This window comes from Trachurus japonicus, chromosome 14 (assembly GCF_045865225.1).
Source record: "Trachurus japonicus isolate A0001 chromosome 14, Traja_1.0".
In the NCBI taxonomy this organism is placed as follows: domain Eukaryota; kingdom Metazoa; phylum Chordata; class Actinopteri; order Carangiformes; family Carangidae; genus Trachurus; species Trachurus japonicus.
The window spans coordinates 14,018,967-14,042,944 of NC_140920.1; the positions used below are offsets into that span (position 1 = coordinate 14,018,967).

Consider the following 23,978-nt stretch of genomic DNA (forward strand, 5'->3'; position numbering starts at 1 on the left):
ATGTCCATGACCAATTAGCTGACAAGAAAAGATGAGTAAAGGCCTTATATAAGTAGATTTTGACAGGGTGGGCAAAAAGGCACTGAGCAAGTCTATTTATATGTTGCTTTATCCCCTGCTTCTCTGTGGGGTTGTGCCAATTGTGTGTATTTGCGTCTGTTTGCGTCTGTGTGTGACTGTGTGTGTTTGATGAGTTTGGAAGTTCAAAGCAGGCGACATTCAACAGAAATAACAAAGTGATTTGCTGTTTCCTTTCCCATAGAGGCAGCCATAGCTACTCGACAGCACTCATTCTAATTACAATTAAATAACCTGTGCAAATACATCATTGTTGACTTGTTTGCACATAGAGTATTCATTTACTATGTTTACGCTTTTGCTGTTATGATATTTTTTAAATAAACTTACGGTTGTGCTGGTCTTTAAATTAATGTTTAGCAGAAAACTCTATAACTTTGACTGCAATGAAATAATCTCATGTGTCCTGATGTTTGCGTGTGTGCAGTTGCACTGATGCGCATGAGCGAGTGTTTGGAGATGTTCCCACAGATTTACCAGTGATTTAGTCTCAAAGGAAGAATGATCTAATGGTTCATTCCAGGTGCTCCTTCTTTTTCAGGTCTCCATTTGCTGCAGTGGCAGATTACTCTGTGACCCGAAACAACGTGATCCAGCTTTGTCTTGAGCTCACGACAATTGTACAACAGGTAAATAAATCACACAGTGTAATAACAAAAATTTTGATCAAAATACCTCCACTGGACACAAACTCATTCTCCTCTATGCCTTGTCTCAGTATTTTCATATATTGCAGAGATTTCTGTATTTGATGCATAAAGGCAGCATATGGGAATCTGTTTTTGAAATCTGACATTCAGAAAACGTGTTACGCTTGAAACGGAGAAGCAGCATCTCATTTTAATTCCTTGTATAAACATCAAGTCTGAAGCATTTAATGTCATAACACAGCTCCTATTTTTGCGCACATTGCATCCATGTACATATTCAATCAGGGGTAAAGGCAGGCAGTGAGAAATTCTGCAATCCCTTTAACTGTTAAAACGTAATTTACATATGCACATTCATCTACTGCAGGTCAGCTAATGAGACAGGAGGAGAATAAACGAACCTCATCCTGTGTGTGCCCACATGCCCTCGTTTTATAAATGACCACTGTCTGTGCTTTGAGGACATGCACGATGATGGACATGGCTTTAAGTCATATGAAGCAGCATTACTGTAACACATTCAGCTGCAGGTGAAATACACAAAAAAACACAGGCAGGTCAGACCTTCATGACAGGGAATAATGATTTTAATACGAGTCTATTTCACACTACACTCACAATCTGCAGAACCAAGTCAGATCAGTGGATAACGGGAACAATTATATTTATTAGCTTTTAGCATCATCACTGTGCAGGATAATCTTCATAGTGAGTTAAGTAACAAGTTAAAGTGGGAAAAATTAAAAGTGGGCGTAAAAGAGGACGAAGAGGAAAGACTTGAAGGCAGAGAGAGGAAGACTGGCAGAGAGACAGAGAGTGAGTGAGCGAGTGAGCGCGAGAGAGAGAGAGAGAGACACATGCCTCCGCATTGGTGATTCATTTGTTTTGTGTTTGTGCATGTCTGTGTGGGAGTGTTGGGGGTTATAGGTGCCAAGCAGCTCGGTTTTTTTTTGCTTACATCCACCTACAGCAGAAATACCAATAATAACTCCATTTTGACACGTTCTCTTGAGGTAACACTGCTCTCTGAATGTTCCTCAGGACTGCTCTGTGTACGAAACAGAAAACAAAATCCTGCATGTGGTGAGTTGTTGACTTTATTCTACTACAGTATGCCTCATGAAAATGAAGCCATAATGCGGACACTTTCTGGTCCTAATCGTCCTTAATATGTCATCCCCAGTGTAAAACTCTATCTGGAGTGTGCGACCACATTATCTCTCTGTCCTCGGATCCCATGGTGTCCCAGGCTGCACATTTGGAGGTTGTGCAGCTGGCCAACATAAAATCCACTGAAGGATTGGTAAGACTAACCCTCTGTAAGACTTACTGAATCACACTGTTTTTTTTTTTGTTGGCTGACTTTCTCATTGGTCATCCTACCCAGCGCATCATGAGAGTAGACCATGTGCTGTCTGCAGCTCTGTCCTCAGTGCAGACAACAACAAATGCACTTGAAGTAATCATTGTCTTTGTGTTCAGCTCAGAGATTCACAACCGGCAAAGATGTGTCAGTAAAAATAGGATTCGACGGCAGGAGGTCACTGCTTTCAAAGGATTTCACTCATCTTTTGTTTATAGCACAAAGTTAGCTCACGAGTTATGTAACTTGGGGTAAATTAAAGGCTGCAGAGTAATTGCCAGAAATAACTAGACAGTCATCCATTAACGGCTGTCGCGCATTAACTGAGCGATTAGTCAGTAATTAAGAGTTAAACCAGAAAAATCAAGGGTTCTTGTTCGTCACAGACAATTAAAGTTTTCTTTTTTAACTTTTACATTTTATATCAACAGCCATCGAAACATGTAAAGGTAACGAACAAGAACCCTTAATAATCCCAAAGACATAATGAACGTTTTCAGTGTAAAAACAGAAAAATGTTACTTGTAATGTATTGAAATTAAATTTGAGATTACAAAATTGCCCCATTTTAGATAAACTACAGAGACAGAGCAGTTGCCATAACATATGAGTACTGTACTGTACTATATTATATATATTGCTATATTACTATATATATTACCCACAATCATCACAGTTTCTTTGAGGTAGGTTCACTACCCACATAAAAAATAAACACTCAAAGTGTACGAAGAAATGTTCACAATAATTGCTTTTTGAGGCTGTAAAGTGAAGTGTGGAGGTCCGCGTAGCTAATTATAATAATCAAGACTGACCTCTTGAGATATTGCGGACTGATGGAGTCAAACATCCAATTACGTGATGCATAGCTGTTGTGTTGGAGTTGCTTTACAGCACCACACTGCACAGACTGCTCTCTCTCTCTCTCGCTCTCTCTTGTCAAGATGTTAAATTATTTTCCAGGTTTGATGAAGTGAACGCAGGAAAAAAAGGCCACTGTGCCAAAACAGTAAAGTAGCAACCTGCTAATAAACACTGGGTGCTGGTGAAATTAAATCACAGCAACATGAGTCATATAGCACCATATCGACCTGTGTTTGACTCAAATATGGCATGCGCAAATTATCTCGCAGCATGTGTCCCAGTCTTTGTCAAAACAATTAAATCAGTTACTCATACACTAACAACCTGCACTGCCTGATTTCTTTAAAAAAAAAACTTAGAAATATAGTTGTTTAGTTTTATTTTCTAGATTCTCATAATTTACATACAGTACAGTATGTAGGCTTTTGGGACCCAGAAAGACCAATTGTACATTTTTGGTTGAATCACATTACAAAAAACTAATTTACTAATTTGCCTCTAGTGGTATCACGCCACCCAGGGAGCTGTGGTTTTATTGGACATGGTTTAATGTGTGCATCTGTGAGGTTTCAGCCCTAACCTCGATACACTGCAGGTGAACTGAACTGCATTTCAGGTGCTCACAGAAACAGAAGCATGCATTAAAAATGCAGAAACATCTCTCTCCAGAAACAGTGTCCTTGTTGCTGCACTGTCCTTGCTCTCAACTGTAATCATCCAGTTGTCCAGAGTGTCCTGTTTGTTTGTCTGGAGGGACACAGGGTGCAGAACCTTTGCTATTATTTTTTGTATGTATTTTTTTTTTTCACATTTCAAAACAGTAGGAGCAATGAGGGGAAAAAAAAGACTGTCTTGTATCATATGCAGGTCACTGTCTGTGGCTGTCCCGAAACTGGGTTTTTACTGAGCTGGTGGGCAAATGAGTCAGCTGATAAAAATCAGCATAAAAAAACGAGCATGTTGTGCATGTTAACCTGAGCAACGTACAAACAGCTGAAATGTGCAAACTGTAATTCAACAACAGAGTGTGCGTGTCCGACTTTTGAAACAAAACTGCAGATTCCGTGTTAGGCAGAGAAAGAAAACACTTATTTGTGCTGCCCGCTGTCTGTCCATCAGCACCAAAGACAGTCTCCATCTTGGCGCTGACCTACACTCAGGCACGAGCGCCCTGCTTGGGGCCACAGTAAGAGCCCCACCCCCACACAAATAGCGGGGGGCATGGAAGTTCTCTCAACCGTTCAGCGAAACCTGAACAGTGGACCAAGTGGCCTAAAAATAAACCTCTCTTACGCACATCTTGAAGACTGGTGTGATGCTTTGGTGTATCTGTTGTGTGCATGTATGTGTGTGAGATTGTGTGATGTGTACTCATGCATAGCTGTGTGTGAATGTGTGTCTGGGTGTGTGTGTGTGTTGAGTGTTTGTCTGCCTATGTGTGTTGTGTTCGTGGTGCACTTTAGACCCTTTTAGTGGAGCTCCTGAGTTTGAGCTTTTTATTTTTTTAAATTTTTGCAACAAACAGTATTTACAGATAAATAATCCTCCATCTTTGATTCAGTCAGCTTGGAGGAGTGTTTGAGTGGGACTCACTTTGTAAGATAAATTCAGACTGTGCTGGGTATCTTTTGAAAAGTACACCCATGTGATGTTTAAGGACCTCCCCCACAGGTTGTTAAACATTTTTTCTGATTACATATATCTAAGCTCCATATAAAAACAGTCACATCTCTCACTGCAGCTAAAATAAATAGTGAGATAAGTGCACAACAAGCAGATTAAATCAAACGTGACTCACGGATATGCTACGACCCCGGCCTTTAATGCCAGTGGCTGTGGTGCTGAGGCTGAGAGAAGGATGCGGTGTGTTAAATGTGCCTTATGTTTCAAATGTAAATGTCAATTTATATTCCCACTGTGTTCCCACAGGGCATGTATATCAAATCAACGTATGATGGTTTGCATGTAATCACCGGGACGACGGAGGGAGTGAGTACAAGACCTTTTCTGTTCACATATGCGGAGCTTCGCCTCACTGCTCACTCACTTGTGTTGTAATACGTAGAGTGCAGTGTGTCACTTATGATTGTATCACAGCAATCTCTGCCATGACAGTAGAATGAACGAGCAGTCACTGACTCTGCGTCTCTGTCTCTCCATCAGTCCCTGGCTGACCGCTGTAAGAAAATCCACGCTGGAGATGAAGTCATCCAGGTTAATCATCAGACAGTGGTGAGACCTGATTTTATCTCTTGTACACTATTTACTGTCCGAATGAGCAGTTTTTTATATATAAATTGTTATCTGGTATCTGCAGATTTGAGAGTCTGGAAGTTTAACTCATAACTTTGTGCACAAAGTCTGAATGATGTGAATGTGTATCCAGCTACACTGCACTGCAGCACCACTGGACCTGCTGCTGTCTAAGTGGAGGCTCTTGTGTCTCGTATAAGTAGTGCATGAGGATGTGGATATGTTACTTTGCTCATCATGGGGTCACTCACTTATCTCCTGCTCACAAGAGCTCTTCAGCTGATCAGGGGGCGTCTGCTGCTTCGAGCCAAAACCACAGTTTCCAGTGTGATCTCAGTTCCTAGACGCCCACGGTGCAGCCACAGATGTGTAACTTATTAGGCCTCTGCTGACCAGTTCTAGCAGGAAAATGTATCGTTGCCCTCCTTTTCTGTTGTGTTTTGGTGCATTTTCTGTCGTCATTAGAGACACACAGCAGAGGGATAACAGGAAGTTAAAGAGGTGTAGTGAAGATAGAACATAAAACAAACCTCCATATAGTTGGCTCAAACCGACGACTGTGCTGCTTATGCTTGGTGCCTTAAGCGTCTTAACCATCAGGGCATCCCGAGTTTATCCTTCTTATTTTAATATGGGAGTCTGGAGCCCTTATATTGCTCTCAGCGTAGGAAACCTCAACATGAGCAGAGGTGTAATCGGCCAAAAATAATTCTTTCACAGCTTTTACCAGCGACACTAAACTGCACGATCTGCATGTTGCTGAGATTTTTTGTAATAAACTCAACTCAATGGAAATGAGAGCAACAAAGTTTCCTGTGGTGCACAATTCAAATATAGCACCCTTTGTCTAAAATAATTGCTACTCGTGTCTGAAACAGCAAGACATATGATAATTACACAGCTCAAGTCAGGTTCATTTCAGTCAGTCAACTAACTCACCCACTGAATGCAGCCATTTTGAAAAAGAATATGTGCAAAAGTGGCCTCGGGTCTTTTCACTGTAAAATGCAGTTAACCCATTATCAGGCAGGTGACTGTTTTTGGACACTGTTGTTGTCTGCAGAGGCTGCTCCAATGATATGAAACTGTAAACACTTCCTGTCTCCTAAGTGGGCGTGGTCACCTTCCCCTACCTCGTCTTGGGAACATGTGTGTGGAATGGATCTATAAAAGTTGTAGGTAGACGAAAGTGAGATATTTATATTTTCTTTTGATAACATTAAATATTTACACAGCTAACAGTCATATTTAGCATGACAATTATTTTCAAAGTATTTCAATGAGTGCCCTATAAAGGGTTAAGCGCTGAAAACAGTGAGAGCAGGGAGGTGTCGACTCGGCGCATGCTCCTCGTAGGGAACGAAAAAAAAGTGCTCAGCGGCCTAACAAACCTTTTTCACTGCAGATATTTTTGACATGTCATAGAGAAAAACCCCACGTGTAAATAATCACATTATTGATGGCTGAGTAGGCTGAGCAGCATGCACAATACCAGGACCCTGGCGACGATTTTTGCGCAAAACATTGTGCTCTCAGTAACGGTTTGATTGGCGGCAGCTTTTCAGACTTCCAGTGTGACTGACATCTGACAGCAGAGTACACACATTTTTTTTGCAGTAGCTGGAATAAAAACAATGAAAGATTTTTTTCTATGGTAGAGTATCAGTGTGTGGTATGGAACAAGTGTTCAGTGGTGGATGCTGCAGAGGTTGGAGGTGAAGGGAAGATGTCCTGCTGTGGCTGCTGCTGAAGTGAGCAGCAGCTGAGTGAGTTTGACAGCTTAAGTAGGGGATGTCAATCTGAAAGCTCAGCCGACACGTCCACAACTGATCCACAACTGTGCTGTCACTCAGAGAGGCGGCCATAACCAGCTTTAATACTGTTAATTCTTATATTGACTTGTGATTAAGAAGAAAGGAGAAACCTTTTGAGGGAACCAGGTGATAAGTGCATCGAACACGAGATGTGTCTGTGGCCCGCGATTCTTTGTCTCCGCTCACAGGAAGTTATGAAACCAGAGAGGTGCTTAAAAATAAAGCTAGAAAAAAACATCTTCAAGCTTGAGAGACAGTAGAACAAACACCATTTATAAAAAAAAATACCACCAAGGAAAGAGTGTAGACGTCTGAAACAGTTCAGTGATCTATAATTAGGACAACTGGGAGAGGTCCAGCTGTGAGACACAGACCAGTGTTAACTGGACTTGAACTTTGATGTGAAGGAGTAACACTGACCAAAGGAAATAAATGACAAAGAGACCCTCTGAGGCAAAAGCTCAGAAAAAGTTATGACACGTGTATAATAAGATGGAGAAAAAGTGAAAAATTACTTGGACCCAAGATTGGAAGGCTTTAAAAAAATAAAGAGAGCATGTCGGGAATAAATATCCGCGGGCAGCTATGATAGATTGAATTTCTGGTGCAGGAATGGTCAATAAATGGGGAGGGCTCCTAACACATAAAATGGTTTCATGCAGGACAGTAAATTTAACAATGGAGGAGGATGTTACCAGAATACTTGAAGTGAGGCAGACAATCTCAGGTGGCATAGTAGTGGATTGTTGAAAGATGTTAAAAAACAGGTGTTTTATGCTTCATATAAACACATTTTCTAGCCAGACACAGCAAAACAATCTTTTTAACATGAAATGAAACTCTGTATCTGTTCCTTTAATGCTTTTTGAGAGGGAAGACTTTCCGTGTAGAGACTGTCAAGGTGAAAAATTACATAGAAAGGTACAGAGTGTTTGGTAGGTCAGAGCCTGAAAAATGCCCAGCTTTCTCTGGCTGCATGGAAGTACACAAGATGTACTAAAAATTTAGTGAAGTCAGCCAAGCAAGAGAGGATATTTTCTCCCCAAACTGGACCTGGCATATTTGGTTCAGCAGCAGACCATGTTTCTCTGGGCGCGATGTTCTTTGTGCCAAATGTCATCAAAACTGGGTTAAAGACTATTTACAAGGCATGCAGCTGTTCACCACTCACAGCACTGTAGCTTTCCACTTCATGACAGCGCCCACAGATGGGTGTCACAAGGGGGTGTGCAGGTCGGACGCCCTTTGGCATCAAGCTTTGCATTGAACGTGATCATCAGGGTGAACCTCCAAGACTGCAGGATGCTCCTCAGGTTCTAACATTATAACGGTGACCACAGCAGCACCTTGAATGAGATGTAGCGGCCTGGCGAGCAGGGCTGTTGTATAGGGGAGAAAGGTGATGATAATTCTAGGGCCCAGCGCCCAGTAGGGCCCAAAAAAAACAAAAAAAACCCAGTTGTCTAATCTTTGTATGACTGAATTATTCTGCATAAGACCCTGACTAATACTCATAGTAATGCTGCATTAGCATAAAAAAAAGTAGGCTAAATAAAAAATGATAATACGTAAAGAATAAAAGTGGAAAAGTCAGGGGCCCATTTTAGTATTCTTTCAGGGGGCCCCAGAATTCCTAGCAACGGCCCTGCTGGTGAGTTCAGCTGCAGCCGAACTTCTGTTGTGTTGAGAAAAAAGAAAACCCTTATCCTGTTATTGTTGTTTGTCAGGTGGGCTGGCAGCTGAAGAACTTGGTGAACTTGTTGCGTGGAGACCCTGCAGGTGTCACCCTGACGCTGAAGAAGCGACCGCAGAGCACGCTCACCTCGACTCCCGCCCTGCTCAAAAACATGAGATGGAAACCTCTGGCTCTGCAGGTTTGACGCCAGCTCTCATCATTTCATCTCCACACATTATGTTGCGTCCTGATTTTCCATGAGAACACGACATCTGTGTTATTTATAAGTGTGTGTGTATCTATGTGCATCTGTCGTGTTAAAAATAAGACTCAACAGACTCCTGACGCCAGACACCAAAGTCCCAGGTCATTCTATAAATGGACAGGATAAAAAAATAAATAAACAGAAGAGTTCAAAGTGAAATGGGATTTCACAATAGCATTAACTCTAAAACAAGAGCGCTAGATGAGCCTTTCGTTTTGTAAAACTCATAATGTTTTATTTCGGGTAGACCATTTTCAAAGAGACAGTTTCTGGCTGTGAGCCTTTTCACTGTAGCTTTGGGTATTTCACTGCATTGTCCAGGTATTGTTTTAACACAATACACCTCTTTCTTTTTTGCAACAAAAACTTGTGACTAATTGGTTGAAGGTTCCAGCATCATTCATTCACAAGTTCACATCTCCGCTCTAAGTGGCATCTGCTGTCCTACTTCAGCCAAACCAATTACATTATTAGGATCGTGCGGCCGAGCCAGACTGGGTGGAAATGAGAGGGATGTGTATTAAAGTAGTTCAGCCTTTCTTTGAGTCCCAGGCCAGAGAAAATGTTTTCTCCCCCTGAGGCCCTGAAGCACAGTCCTGCTCAGCCTCCTCCCCCGTCACATCCTCACATTCTTCTTCTTTCCACCTAAATCGTACTCACTCCCCTGCCGGCGTTATTTAGGACAAAAAAAAAGGGAAGAAAGAGCACGATTCCTGCTCTGAGATGAGAATAAAATTAAGCATGTCAAGGTAAGCTGTTAAGATATTGAAAAGAATTGTTCTGTAGTAACTCTGACGTGCATAATGGGTTTATGATGGAGCCGATCCCCTGGTATTACATCTCTGATATTAGTCAGCAGCGAGTTACGCAACACATTAACATAGTCTTTGCAATGAGAAATGTATATTCTATTGTTGAAGAAATTTAATTTAATAAATCCAAGTTTTATCATTGCAAATCAGGCGTCTTGTGATTGGGTTAGGGTTACGTCCCTCCCACTGTTCAAGTTGGTGGTTTTTCCGCAGCCTGTTTTTATATAGTAAATCTGACTTTTAGGAAGTTTGGAAGTTATCATAAATAAACTGGGATCATGTCGTGTGTTTAACAGACTATGTAGGCTGTGACCAGATTTTCCTTGACCTGAATGAGAGGGATGACTCAACTGCACACCAACCTGTCCTCTTGTGTGCACCAGTTAGAACTGGAGCATCAGAAACATACAGTACACTGCTCATTTCACGGTCGAGATGCTCAGCAGCACAGTCTGCGCTGATGGAGCCGGCCCCTGACTGACTAACTGACTGAACTGCTGTGAACTCCAAATTTTCAATGTGTCAATCCCTGTAACTGTTACTTTCCTTCTTCTTTCCTCTCTCTCTCTCTCTCTCTGTCTGTCTGCCTCCTCCTCTCTCTCTCTTTCACACATAACTCATCACACGTACATACACACACACACACACAATCACTCACTCACACACAGCCAATCTTCCCTCAGAGCCCCGGCAGCAGCGTCGCCACACCCACCAGCACTTTAAGCACTCCGTCCAGGAGGAGTAGCTGTGCTCTGCAGGACCTCTTCATACCCCCACCTCCATCGGAGCCATACACTCCCAGGTGAACACACACGTGCACACACACTGGAACTTTTCTACGGGGTTTGCATTTGGTGCAACTTGCAGCTTGATACAAACTCCTGCTACCAGCCTCATGTTTCTACACTGATTGACAAGTTGTGGTGGTAGTGGTGTGTAAACATGGATGTAAACAATAGTAAATTGGGGGTGTTTTAAGGAGGAGAGAAAATGATTGATCACATCTGTCAGTGGATACTTGTGGATACAGACTGTGTAATTATGTGATGAAACAGATCTCTATTGAAAATGAGACCCTTAAGGTTAAACAAAGATAACAATAAAGAGATAGAAATACTGAATTGCCGTCAGTGGGATAAGTCATGGTCACTGTATTTATCTGCTGATTTTTTTTTTTTGAGCACCTCCATCAGGTCAAAATCATGACTTTCAGCAGTGTACATCATAACCTATGGTATATATATCATGTTAGCACACTGGTGCTGACAGGTAGTTCAGAGCACTGTTCATCCTCACTGACCTATGCAATGTCATTTTTCACAAATTGTTAGATGCTAAAATTAAAACTTAAAGGATAAGATGGTCATTTCTATTTTTCTTATTGACAGTAAATCAACAATTGCGCCATCCTGCTAACGTGTGGGACACTGCTGTAATTCTTTATTTTATGTAAATACTCAAATGTATTAATTTGAAGTTGAAACAAATGTTTTCCATTATTTGTTCCTGTAATAATATAAACAAAATCTATAAATATCTGCTAAAAAAGTAATGTGTCCAACTATTCTGGGAGATTTTGTACAAAAACAAACAAACTTCATAAGCAGGAACAACTGAGCTGTAGCCCAGAGCTACAGAAAGGCTTGAGAAGTGAGTAAGTGTTGATAATGACTAACACATTGTTGGTTTTGGTCTTTTTATTGGGTAACAATAAATACACAGAACATCAGGCTCTATCCTTCAGACTAAAAACATGACGTTTTATTATTATTTTTTTTTTTACAGTTTACATTATAGCTATCCCTTTAATGTAAAAAAAATAAAACGTCATGTTCAACATTTTGGCAAATTGGCCCATTGCCATAATCCCTATAGTTTTAGGAGTAGGTTTGTTACCTTTAATTGTCGGTGCAAGCTATTTTTAGAACGGCGGAGCAGAGCCGTGAGCTGCTTAGAGCTACGCTACAGAGGCTCATGGGATTTCTTGGTTTCCCTCATCAAACTCATCAAATACACAATCCAACAACTCCAAAACGCTCTGGTGGACAAGTTGTGACCTGCACATTCACCACGCTATGAGATAATAACAGAACGTTACCAGACAGAATTGTTTTAATACAGAGACTGCTTGTTAAAAAACTGCCCCCGACAGGAACGTGCATCAGCTGTTTTGCATGAATTTCCCTCTAAAACAACTCTGTCTCGTAACGTTCTGTTACGTATTATCTCATAGCGTGGTGAATGTGCAGGTCACAACTTGTCCATCAGAGCGTTTCAGAGTTGTTGGATTGTGTATTTGATGAGTTTGATGAGGGCAACCAAGAAATCCCATTAGCCTCCGTAGCGTAGCTCTGAGCAGCTCGCGGGCGGCTCTGCTCCGCCGTTCTAAAAATAGCTTGCACCAACAAATAAAGGTAACGAACCTACTGCTATGACTATAGGGATTATGGCAGTGGGCCAATTTGCCAAAATGTTGAACTATCCCTTTAAGTAAAAACTTTCACCCTGTGGTATATTCTTATAGCATTGGTTTTTATTTACTATCATAATGGTCCAAATCGTAATTGACAATAAAATGACTTCCTTCCTTTCCTTATGGCAGAGATGACAAAGGAAATCTGCCAGATGAAGATCCTCAGTCCGACGTCCACGTCGCAGAAGGATCTGAGTCACCAAACTCCTACCTGGACCAGGAGTGTCGGCGGCGATTTCCTCTGGTGGAGGAGGATGCCATACTGTACTGTTATGAGTACGACCAGAACCAGGAGGTGTCGTCAGTCCGCAGGGGGAGCACTCCCACCTATGGTAAGACCCCTCCTCCTCCCCCCGTCTGTGGACTCACTCATGTAATTGTGAGAGCCAAGAGTTCAATGCCCCTGTGGATGTGACGTCTGTTTATTTCTGAGGTGTTCCTGAGATGTCTGCCGCTGTTTGATGTGTGTGTATGTGTGCGTGTGTGTGGGCAGCAGCTGTGTAATATTGACGTTCCCTGTACTGCAGGCAGGCTCAGGCCCATCTCGATGCCAGTGGAATACAACTGGGTGGGAGACAACGAAGACCTGGCCAAGCTGAAGAGAGAGAGCCGGAGAGGTGAGTGGGAGGCAGTGGGAGAGGGAGAGAAAGGAAGGGAGGCACGGAGAGAAGGAGGACAGAGAGGGACAGAGGGAACCGAGGTGAGTGGGTGGATATCTCATTATATCCTCACCCGCTCAGATCTTCCAGCCAAAAAGTAGAAGGATGAGCTGGCCTGTCAAAACTGATAACATGCTGGATATCAGGTCCTGTCTCTCTCTCCTGCGTATGTACATAATCTATCACTGCTCTTTTTCCCCCTCTCTCCCTCTCTCTCTCTCCCTCTCCCTTGCTCTCAGTTTTGCAGTTTCCCTGTGTTTGGATATAAAAAGTACACTGTTGCTTTGGCAACGGTAGAAATATATTTTTCTGAGATTTTCACATTTTGTCGGTGGATGTTGAGCTAGGTGGTAAATGGAGTGGGAGGAGACTGGATTGCTTTATTTCCGTCTCAAAGACAAGCTTGAGTGATGTGTTTGTTTCCTAGGGGTGGGGGTGGGGGGGGTGCTGCTGATACGTTGCTCCTTTGGGCTTTTCAAAAAAGTGATGGTGCTATATTTATCTACAAGAGACAGTGTTTGAAAATTTTGCGGCCTTCCTGCCTGACAACTGCCTCTGTCTGTAGACTTTTTTTTAAATGCCTTTCAGATACTTTGGTTGAAGTCTTTTGAAATGTCAGCATCCAGAGATCACAGGCAGCAGACTGGTTTTACAGCAGATTACATCAACAAAGTGATATGAGTTTAATTGCATAAACTATTGTAGAGCTAATATGTGATAACAGAAAAAAAAAATCCACTTCTGTAGGGGATTGAAATGGTGCAGAGAGTTTGTACTGAAATGATGTAGGCTACTGTATTTCAACAGGATAAATTCATGTCACTGACTGTGTGTCGCCTCTGTTTTTTTTGTCCTTGCAGAGAATTCCTTACTGCGTTTTGCCAGTGAGGATAAAGCGCCAGGAGAGGACTTCCTGCTGGGACGCAGCCTGAGTCAGAACAGGAGGAAGACGGAGCGAGGAGGGAGCCCCACCCATTACACGCTGGTCCCCGCCCTCCAGATGGAAGTGTCCATGTCCACATCCAGCTCTGACTCTGCATCCCTCTACCATGTCAGTCCAGTGAGCTTGCGATTTTTAAAAAATTTTCGATTTCTCGTCGTGAGCACAAGCAGGTCGTCACTCTGTTTTGTTTCACATTGCAGGTGTTTGAGCGATCCTCACTGCTGTCCAGGTCGAAGAAGAAGACTAAAGGTAGGAGCAGTGGTTTAAAGGGATACGCCAACATTTTTTTTTCCGCGTCTTGCCTCACTCCCGAGTCCATGCCAAGCAGATAGACACCATCCTTTTGACTGTGCGTGCAGTAACAAGGGAGATAGAGCCCGTATCGCCCGTAATTAGTTTAGCTCAAACTTTCTCGCCTAAAAATGTTTGAAATGTCGATAACGTGATATATTTATATAACAGACTTTAGAGCTAAGATATAATCAGCTTCTGACTGCTGATTTCGGCTCGGGTAGGAGGCAGGCTAACACTACCTATGCACTTCAAGCGTTTGAGCTAAGCTAATTACGGGCGATACGGCTCTATCTCCCTACTGCACGCACAGTCGAGAGGATGGTGTCTATCTGCTTGTCATGGACTCGGGAGTGAGGCAAGACAATGTTGGCGTATCCCTTTAAGGGGTTTGACTTGAACTCAAACATGAGCAGGTGTTTCATGAGGAGTGTTTCCTGACCCCCTTGTCTGCTCTCCCCCACCCCCTGCTGGCACCTGCAGCTGAAAGCCCCATGTCTTCGATCAGTAAGCGGCGGATTTCCTGCAGAGACCTGGGTCAGGGCGACTGCGAGGGCTGGCTGTGGAAAAAGAAGGACGCTAAAACATATTTTTCGCAGAAGTGGAAGAAGTACTGGTTCATCCTGAAAGACACGTGCCTGTACTGGTACATGAATGAGGAGGTGAATGAGATCATCTCGACTGCATTTATTGGATTTTATTCATTATGTGGTGCTTTGAGCTCACTCTGTTTTGTCCTGTGGCAGGACGAGAAGGCGGAGGGCTTCGTCAGCCTCCCGGAGTTCAAGATCGATCGTGCCACTGAGTGCAGGAGGAAGTTGTGAGTAACGATTTTCACCTGGACGCCAAACATCAAGCTTCATAGATTTGCATTATTTCTTCATTTGGCCTCAAAATTAGACAAAACTCAATACAAAAATCTTACATACAATACAATTCACACAGCTACCAGCAGAGACTTCATGGTGCATATGATATGAGGATACAATGCTGCTGAGGTTGTCTTGTGTAAACTGGTTCCTGGCAGACAAAAAGAGCAGATATATTTAATATCGTTGGCGAGTGAGTATGCAAAACAGCCAATTTACAGCAGAGGATGCGTGACTCACAAACAAAAACATTTTAGTGAGCAGACTGGGGGACAGCAGGTGCATTTAACTATGGCTTTATATATAGGATCTAATAAAAAATTGAAATCTGTATATCTATATATATACTGTATATATATAATAGGTTTTTATTCTTATATACAGTAAGAAACAGCATTCAAAGTATGAATGGTGGCGGCTGTATAAGAGTGACTTTGTCCTGCAGTAGGCTACACAGTGTAACAAGAAGTGTGTAGATGTCATTGTAAATGACATTTCAGGCAATTCTACACCAACCCATTTGTGCCTGTCAGACCTGAGGGCTGTGTCAAGACGGGGGCGGCTGCACAGGCACTTTACAGAGAAAGGTCAAGACCTTATAATATTGTAGAGAGAAGCCCAACAGTTCCCACTGCGAGCGAGCACTTGGTGACAGTGGGGAAGAAAAACTCCTTTTTAGCAGGAAGACATGTCTAACAAAAGTGGAGTGAGGGCGGGCCAGCTGTCGGCCTCCAACCACCTGCACACTGAGAGGAGAAAAGGAGGGGGGGGGGTTATCATTATCACTATTATTGATAAGTTTTATAATCGATGCATTGATGCTTTTTAGCGATGGAGAGAGATTCGGAGGATGGATGTTTATGGTGTGATTAAAGAGTGAGACACCTGACTGAGACAACCGTAAAAGCAGTTCATTTGCACAGCTGGGTTTTTTATGTTCATGTTGTGCAAGATTCACAACTTGGCAGGAATCCCTTTGCCACTTCAGAAAGAGATGGATGGCATGAACCACATGGGAAAAATAGTGCATAACTGCTCTCTCGCTCAAGGTTGAGTTAAAGTGAGCAGATTTTACGTTTTTAAGGAAACAGCAAAAGATCTTTCAATAAGTTACCATAGGATAAAAGGTATGCTTTATTATAATTGTTTGAAGCTTAGATCTGAAGAAAATCACATGGATGGCTCAGTAATATGGTGCAAATGTTAATCATGTGCTAGTGTATCCAATATACTTGGTGGCAAAAATAGGTGACTAATGGGTTTATTGTTCAGTATTGGGTGTAAATGCCAATAAATTCAGGGTTTTTGAAAGAGTGCATTATGTTTCATCATTATGGTTGTTTACTTGTTTTTAAACTTGCCAAAAATAAGCAGAGCCGTTTATCTCATGATGCAAAGTCTTGCCGTTTTGTGTCACTCTGGATTAGACTGTGTGTGTGTGTGTGTGTGTGTGTAATCGTGTGCCAGTTAATCTTGGCAGTCGTCTGCATTCATATGTTAACGTGCGCTATAGGTCCCTGCATTTCATTAACTATACCCTCGCTTCCCTTTCAGCGCTTTCAAAGCTTGCCATCCGAAGATAAAGACCTTCTACTTTGCAGCGGAAAATGTAGACGACATGTCCCGGTGAGTTAATGAGGCTGTGATAGTCACACTGTAAACCCTCTCACATCTGCAGCCACATTTAAACCCCCTCGTGGGACTGTCCAACTTGACACAGAGCAGATTTGTAAGGTTATTGGTCAAAAAAGGACACACACACACACACACAAACACACACACACACACACACACACAAGAACTGGATGTTTTATTTGATGTGAAACTGTTGTGCGTCATTCTCCCACACAGGTGGCTGAGTCGTCTCAGTATGGCAGTGGCTGGCTACTCCGAGCAGGAGAAAATTCGCCAGGAACAAGGTGAGATTAGTCACAGACTCTGCTCGCAGAGCTGCAAAAGATTCTTGGTCGGTTACAGTCTTACGTAAAAGTTACATAAAACTGTTGAGGTTGAGCAGTGAGACATTGAGCCGTTGCCTATAGATGGAGGGATCGCGTATAAATAAGTAGTGACGGATGTACGCGTGTTTCTTTTGGTGACGTTTTAATTCACTTTCACAGGTTCACAGTCGTTTTTCCATCACAGCGTATCTGCACCTTCAGTTCCATTTCATACCCGCTGCAAACACAAAGCTCAAAGCTTCATGATGTAAACATCCAACCAACAGAATGAATCTGCCAATCCTGGTACATTTTTACCGTTTATGGCATCTATAGAAAACGCTGCCTCTTATATAAAGACTGATACATGAATGTCATTGCAATGGATATTTTGCATCATACCAGGTCTGTTCACATTTAAGCATATTAAGTGTGTATGTGTTTCAGCTGCTTCTTGTGTACTTTTTCTTGGCTAGTTTTTGACTGTCAAAGATTAGAGGTAATAAGGAAAATAAATACGAAAGCGAGTTGCTTGAACTGTTCGTTTTGTGTAATTTTGTGCAATAAAGTCGTGAACAAGATACAAGACCTCACGTAGAGAACTCAATAAATAGATCTTATTCTTAGATCATCAGCAGAGGCTTTAACACCTCGCTGCAGTTTCACATTTCACTTCTGACTCAAGCTTCTCTCCTTTGTGCTGGTATAGAAATGCTAATTTTAAGGGCACAGGGTGTACTTTTTATTTTTTTTTATATGCTGTTCTTTGGTTTCTTACATGTGGACAGGAAATAAACTCCCTCCTCATACCCCTGGGCTATTTAGAGAAGCCTATGTAGAAACCAAGCCGAGGTGGGTGGCTGAGAGCAGGTTTGTCACCGGTTTTAAGAAGAGGGGGCTTCTTCCATCACTGACATGTTGCTAAATCAGTCTCTCAACACCTCCAGGAGACTTAACAGGAAGTTCTTGCATCTTCTAGATTCATCCTCACCCTCAAAAGTACTCAGACCTGGTCTTATCTGCATCACACCTACGCTACACCAACACTGCAGCTGCCGCTTTCGGAGCATCCATCCCGGGCGGGGCCTTGACACAGCAGCTCATTATCAATTTCAACCAAAAATTTTATGATTTGTACCAGGGTCTTTTTAAAATGTATTTATTCAACCTGGCTCTGTTATAGAAATAAAACATGACACAATCTGCTGGTTCATGACAGATTACTGGAGTGAGAGTGATCATGAGGACATGGAGATGCCCCCGATGCCAAAACAGGACAGTCCACCACCGCCGTACGACACCTATCCCAGAGCATCCTCGGTGAGTTGAATCTAGTTAGTTCAGTTAAAGTGCGTTTATTTCGGTCTTGTAGAATCAAATAAACAATAGTATATACACACATATGATATAAAAATAAATGAACAACAAACAATAATTAATAATTTTTTTTCCTTAAAGCCCCTGTACGGAGCTTTTGACTTCTTGTCAAAAGCCGATGGAGTTCTGCTGAGTCCCCTCTGTTACCTACAACAGCAAATGAGCCCATCAGTGTGAAGATACGCTATTTCTAAGTCTAATTCTATACCTCTGGAAGGCATGGTCGGGTCGGACCACTGACGAAACGATACAAATAGATACATTATGCTGCTAAAAAAAAAGTGAGTCCTGTCTTCTTTCCGACGTTTCCAAAACAAATCTACACGCGCCGGCCAGACAAACGTCTTCATGACAGTGGGAAATGCAGTCTTCATTCCGGCAAAACACCACCGCTTTCGTCCACAGGGGCCGCCAAAATCAACACTAAATGAAAAGTCTGTACAGGGGCTTTAAAGTAGAAATCCAAAACAAAACAAGACTAAATGTACCTTGACCAAAAAGGTGTAGGCTGAAGCTTCAGTCTATCAGCCCAGATCCAGCAGGCATCACCATATAGCTATAGCAGACGTCTCTCTTTACCTGCTGTCTCTTTGTCTGTAGGTGAGTCCATACCTGGAACCAAAACGCGGACATCTCTCCTCCTCCGACACGTTCCAGTCCCGTTCCTCCCATGAGGAGTTCCACTCTGAGCCTCAGGAAGGAAGCAACCACAGCGTCTCCCCCGGGCAGAAGACCAGCAGCAGCCATCGAAACTCCTGGCAGGAGCAGATGGAGAGCAGCACCAGGATGCACTACCTCCAGACGTTTCCCATGGAGGAGCCCATGCTCCCCGAGGACAGAGACCAACTGGCGATGGAGTACCGCAGACAGTCCACCCTGCCTGCCCCGCGCAGCCTGCTGCAGGAACAGTACCGAGCCCTGCCTCTGCCCCTCAGAGCCAGTATCGATTCAGAGGCGGGAGGGAAACCCCGCAGCTTCACGCTACCCAGGGACAGCGGGCTCCACGCCATCCTGGCCGCCACCGCCGCTGCACTGGATCCTAGGGAGACCCAGCACTACCAGCTGGACCAGCCCAGAGACCCAGGTCAGACTTACATGTAGCACAAGCAGTCAAGCATTTAGAATTTTAAGTTTGAGAATATATTGGATTATACTAAAGTCAAAACAGCTGATCAACAGAAAATGATTTCAGTCAGTTGAGTCATCCATCAAAAAAGTCCATTACATGAAAGAATAACCAACAGAAGAACTATGAATGTGTTTTTTAGTTGCAACTTTACATCACACATATTTGTAAGGTCAGAAATGTGCTAATCTTAGTTGAAAGAACTAGAAATTGTGATTTGCCTGATATTTGATATTAAATTTATTTATAACGCGCTTTTACAGGTGCTCAAAGACACTTACATTAAAATAATGACACAATTAAAATACAGAAACAATGCAGAATAACAACACAATTAAATACAAAAACAATGTGGAAGGTCAAAAGGAGACGTGAAATGAAATAGGATAGAAAAACAGAGAATTAGAAATGTTTAATTTACAGATTAAAAGCCAGTTTAAAAAGGTGGGGTTTTTAGGAGTGGTTTAAAGGTGCGCGGGTCTGTACAGTCTCTCTGATGGGTTGGGGGAGTGAATTCCAGAGGGTGGGGGCGACAACGGAGAAGGCTTTGTCCCCCCAAGTTTGGTGCTTGGTCCGAGGGGGTAGGGCGAGGAGATTTCCTTCTGAGGATCGGAGGGCACGGGGAGAGGTGGGGGGTGTAATGGTGGAGCAGGTCTATGAAGTAGGTGGGGGCCAATACAGAGTACCTGCACAAAACATGCTCTCCACCAATCTGTGTGACATGTAGCACCTTAACACAGCATGCTGTGATTGAGAGTGCGTGAAAATTAATTAGCAGGAAGTCAAAATAGATCCCTAAAAGTACTGGAGGAACTGCTAGAATCCCAGGATCACTAAATCCTGTAGTTTGCCAGCTAGTGTCAAACAACATTGTGTATAAAACAAGTTCAAATGAGCACACCTGAAACATGACGGGTGGCGTTGATGATCGGCTAATCCGGTTGTAGAGCATCAGAGAAGGTCAAGGTGTGACACGCTGAGCTCGCCCCGACTGGTCCCGATGTAAGGACCTCTTCTGCTGGCTGGTATTTGTAGGTCAGTCTTTTCATCTGCATAGTGCTGAGCAAGGGCACTTATTTGTCGTCACTTATTTTATTAAAGCTGCTAACAGGCAGCCAGAGCCAGCAAATGTCAGAGGTTGAATACTGCCTATTATTGCTTTATTGGATTGGATTTGAAGCCAGCCCATTTGCCGCCCCTCGAAGACCTGCAGGGCACTTGACTAAGTGAGAGGAAATTTAGTGTCTTATTTGATTCTGATTTATCTTGGCAGTCGTCTCTTTCTCTCTCTCTCTCTCTCTCTCTCTCTCTCTCTCTCTCACACACACACACTTGGGCTCTCTCTCTTTCTTTCTTTCTCTCTCTCTTGCCCGATCGAGATGTTATTGTGCCTCTTGGCACGGATTGGATGGTGAAGCGAGGAGCAATCCTTTCAGCCCGTGTTAATGTTGAATTCGGAACAGAATAAAGAAACATGCCCAAGGGTCCTCTCTCCTTGTCCTCATTTATCCACTGCTCCACCGTTCATTCTCTCCACCGCTGCCTGTAAAGACGAGAGAGAAACACAAAACAGGCGGCAACTAAAACATGATACTTTTCAAAGCACAGCCCCAAAGCTTCAGAGCATGCAACGCTGCTTCTAAAACACAAAATAATGTGACGACTATCAGATTCAGAGCTCTAGTGTAATGTTAGTATCATGGCAACAGAGGGCAGTGTAGGAAAACTGGAGACAAAAGGGGACCTGGTAGTTTACACAATACAACGATATGAGATGAGTGTTTTTCCCTCATTGGTCATCCTAAAGAAAATCACATAAAGAAGGGACTAAGACTAAGAATAACAGAAAAGTGTAAAATAAATACTTACATTTATTGTTTATGTATTTATTTTAGATTTAACAGTGTGTTTGTGGAGATGGGAGAAAATTTCACAACGGGTGTCAGGTCTGGTTTCTGCAAAACATGACAATTAGAAATGAGGTCAAACAGTTTCTCACAGTGCGAGTCCTTCAGATGTTTTCTTGTTCTTTTATTTTTTTTGCAAACTTTCATGTAAAGGGGCTTTAGTCTGGCCAGAAAGAGTCCTGGTTGTTCCAAACTTCTTCCCTTTAAGAAATATGGAGGCCACTGTGCTCTTGGGAACCTTCAGTACAACAGAATTTTTTTTTATGGCCTCTTTTTAGTGCCTGGACACAATCCTGTCTCTGTGCTCTCAGGCAGTTGCTTCCTCCTCATGGCTTTTATTGCTCTGATATACTGTACACTCACTGGGCCGTGAGACCGCATATAACCAGGTCTGTGTCCAGTCATCTGAGCTCACCAAAGGTACTGTAGGCTTCAGTCAAGGTGCAGAAACATGCCAAAGTTGATCAAAACAATTGAGAAACACCAATGCAAAGTGTTTGAACATTTTAATCAATGGCATTTTTCAGTTTTTTCATACATTTGGAAAAGTTTAAGCACTGTAACATAATCCTCCAGTATTTCTCTGTTAAAAAACAAACAAACAAAATCCTCATCCTTCAGTTTACTGTAAAATCTTGTCAATCATTGCGTTGTGTCCGTCTTTTGCCAGGCCATGGACGAGACTGCAGGATGCAGGCCGACTCTCTGGGGGATCTGTACCGGGCTCTGGAGCAGACGAGTCTGTCCACCTCGGCAGACCACAGATCAGCCAGCCGCCTGGAGTATAAGCGCTCATTCGTCCGTCGAGTTAATGACCCCCTGCTAAATGACAAACTTCATCGCCTCAGGGTCCTCCACAGCTCATTGAAGGTAAAAGAACAACAATGATTCGAGCTTTTTTTCCCTCCCTATGTGCGTCGTATTTGCCAGTTACTCATTCATGCTTTCATGTCTTTGCAGAATGTCCCTCTTCAAGACACAAACCGGTCTCTGGGTTTTTTAGGGTAGGCCTTGGAGGATTAGTGTGTTGATAAAACCTTGACTGCATCGCCTCTGACTGTGCCTCACACAGCTGGCATCCCCCCTGCTGGAGACATAAGGCACCAAACACCACCATTTCCCTGCTGTCCATCCTCTTCTCTTTCTACTGCTCGTTCAGCGTCACTCAAAGGAGGACAAAGACATGGTGATCTCTCTCTCTCTCTCCCTCTCTCGCTCCTAAAGATGGCGGCTCTCAGAAAAGGCAAAGGGAGACGTAACTTGTAGAGTAACAGGGTATCTGACCAGCAAATAAGCACTTTGTGTCAAAGACTTGATGGGAAGCTTTTTAATTCGTCGCTAACATGCATGGCCGCCCCCCTTCGCTTCTGGTGAGTCGTTCAAAACATCATGCTGGTTTGATGGGGAAATTCAAAGCAAAGCTATTTTGGATGTACACAACATTTTGTTATGCATGTGTGTATGATCAATGGGTATGTTTGTTTTATGAGTGTACAGGGTGTTAAACATATATATATATATATTATATATTTAACATTACACTACTACAACAACAATGTTTTGGGGTACTTACAGTATACAAATTGTAAATCAAGTGCTGTGCCTCAGTGATTGTGAATGTACATTGTACTTTTCCAAGAGAGATGAGGGAAGATACAGAAAGCAAGCAATTCCTCAAAACAGGAGCACAAAAATATAACGCTTGGCAATAATGATCTAGTATTGTAAATTACTTTAAAGGAATGATCAGAATAGTTGTCTATTTTTGTATGCATGCTGTCTACCTGATTGTTTGTAAAACAGTTTTGTATTCCCAAGTGTTTGTTTCCGGAGAATATGTCCACCCCTCGACCACGTTGTGTTTTTAAGACTTATTGTACAATTTACCCCAGAAAAATTAATTTTTTAAGTGTTCACAACAAAAAGAGGAGAAATTGTATTTATTAAGTGTTTAATGTACAAGCATGCTTTGTATAACTAAATACATTACCATGCCATTTGAAATTGACTGACATTCCTGAGGTGTGCCACATTGTAGCTACATTACTTTTTTATTAAATAAAGTACGGCACAGGCACACACGAGACCCATCGTAAAATGTTTTCTTTCCTCATTATCACATTTAAAGAACTATTTTTAGACATTTCTCCAGGCAGCACAACAAAGGTTGACTGAGGATGATAATAATATGCAAACATGAAATACACAGTTCTGATTATATACAAAGCCCAGGGCCTTCTTATAGGATATAGTCAGGTATAATTAACAGAATTGCACCAAGGGAGATCAACAAAGGAAAGTGGTGCCCTGCCTGCAGAATACATACACAACAAAGGAGAATCTCATGTTTCCAACATAAAACAAGAGAGGCAGTTAGGAGCAGCAGGAGTCCAGTCATGAAGATGTTTTCCATCACCTTTGCTAGGATTGGTAAAATGAAGAATATATTATTGTGTCCATGTTGTGTTTTTTTTTTTTTTTCATATAAAAATGCATCAAAGACAATTCATAGAAAGAATATCCTGATCCACATATAAAATGTCAGACTGCAACATCTCTGTGTGTGTTTGATCACTTCAGCTTTGTAATGTCTGTTTCACTTGAGTGCAGACAAAGGAC

General features: G+C 42.5%; 1 protein-coding gene across 4 annotated transcripts in view; it reads left to right on the forward strand.

Annotated features, from left to right (window-relative positions):
• LOC146974433 (connector enhancer of kinase suppressor of ras 2-like) overlaps positions 1-23,443 on the forward strand; it is a 31,550-nt gene extending 8,107 nt beyond the window's left edge. The window contains exons 4-22 of one of the 4 annotated variants that reach the window (XM_085797757.1): positions 602-707; positions 1,770-1,811; positions 1,912-2,031; positions 4,885-4,944; positions 5,119-5,187; positions 8,750-8,896; positions 10,443-10,576; positions 12,377-12,579; positions 12,775-12,864; positions 13,767-13,957; positions 14,050-14,098; positions 14,624-14,802; positions 14,887-14,960; positions 16,564-16,635; positions 16,861-16,928; positions 18,169-18,269; positions 18,927-19,410; positions 22,030-22,229; positions 22,320-23,443. In XM_085797757.1, coding sequence (XP_085653883.1) covers positions 602-707; positions 1,770-1,811; positions 1,912-2,031; positions 4,885-4,944; positions 5,119-5,187; positions 8,750-8,896; positions 10,443-10,576; positions 12,377-12,579; positions 12,775-12,864; positions 13,767-13,957; positions 14,050-14,098; positions 14,624-14,802; positions 14,887-14,960; positions 16,564-16,635; positions 16,861-16,928; positions 18,169-18,269; positions 18,927-19,410; positions 22,030-22,229; positions 22,320-22,367 — 2,437 coding nt within the window. In that variant the 3' untranslated portion in view covers positions 22,368-23,443. The remainder of the gene's footprint in view (positions 1-601; positions 708-1,769; positions 1,812-1,911; positions 2,032-4,884; positions 4,945-5,118; positions 5,188-8,749; positions 8,897-10,442; positions 10,577-12,376; positions 12,580-12,774; positions 12,865-13,766; positions 13,958-14,049; positions 14,099-14,623; positions 14,803-14,886; positions 14,961-16,563; positions 16,636-16,860; positions 16,929-18,168; positions 18,270-18,926; positions 19,411-22,029; positions 22,230-22,319) is intronic. The other 3 variants (XM_085797760.1, XM_085797761.1, XM_085797759.1) reach the window with 3 other exon arrangements.
• The last annotated feature ends 535 nt before the right edge of the window (positions 23,444-23,978 follow it).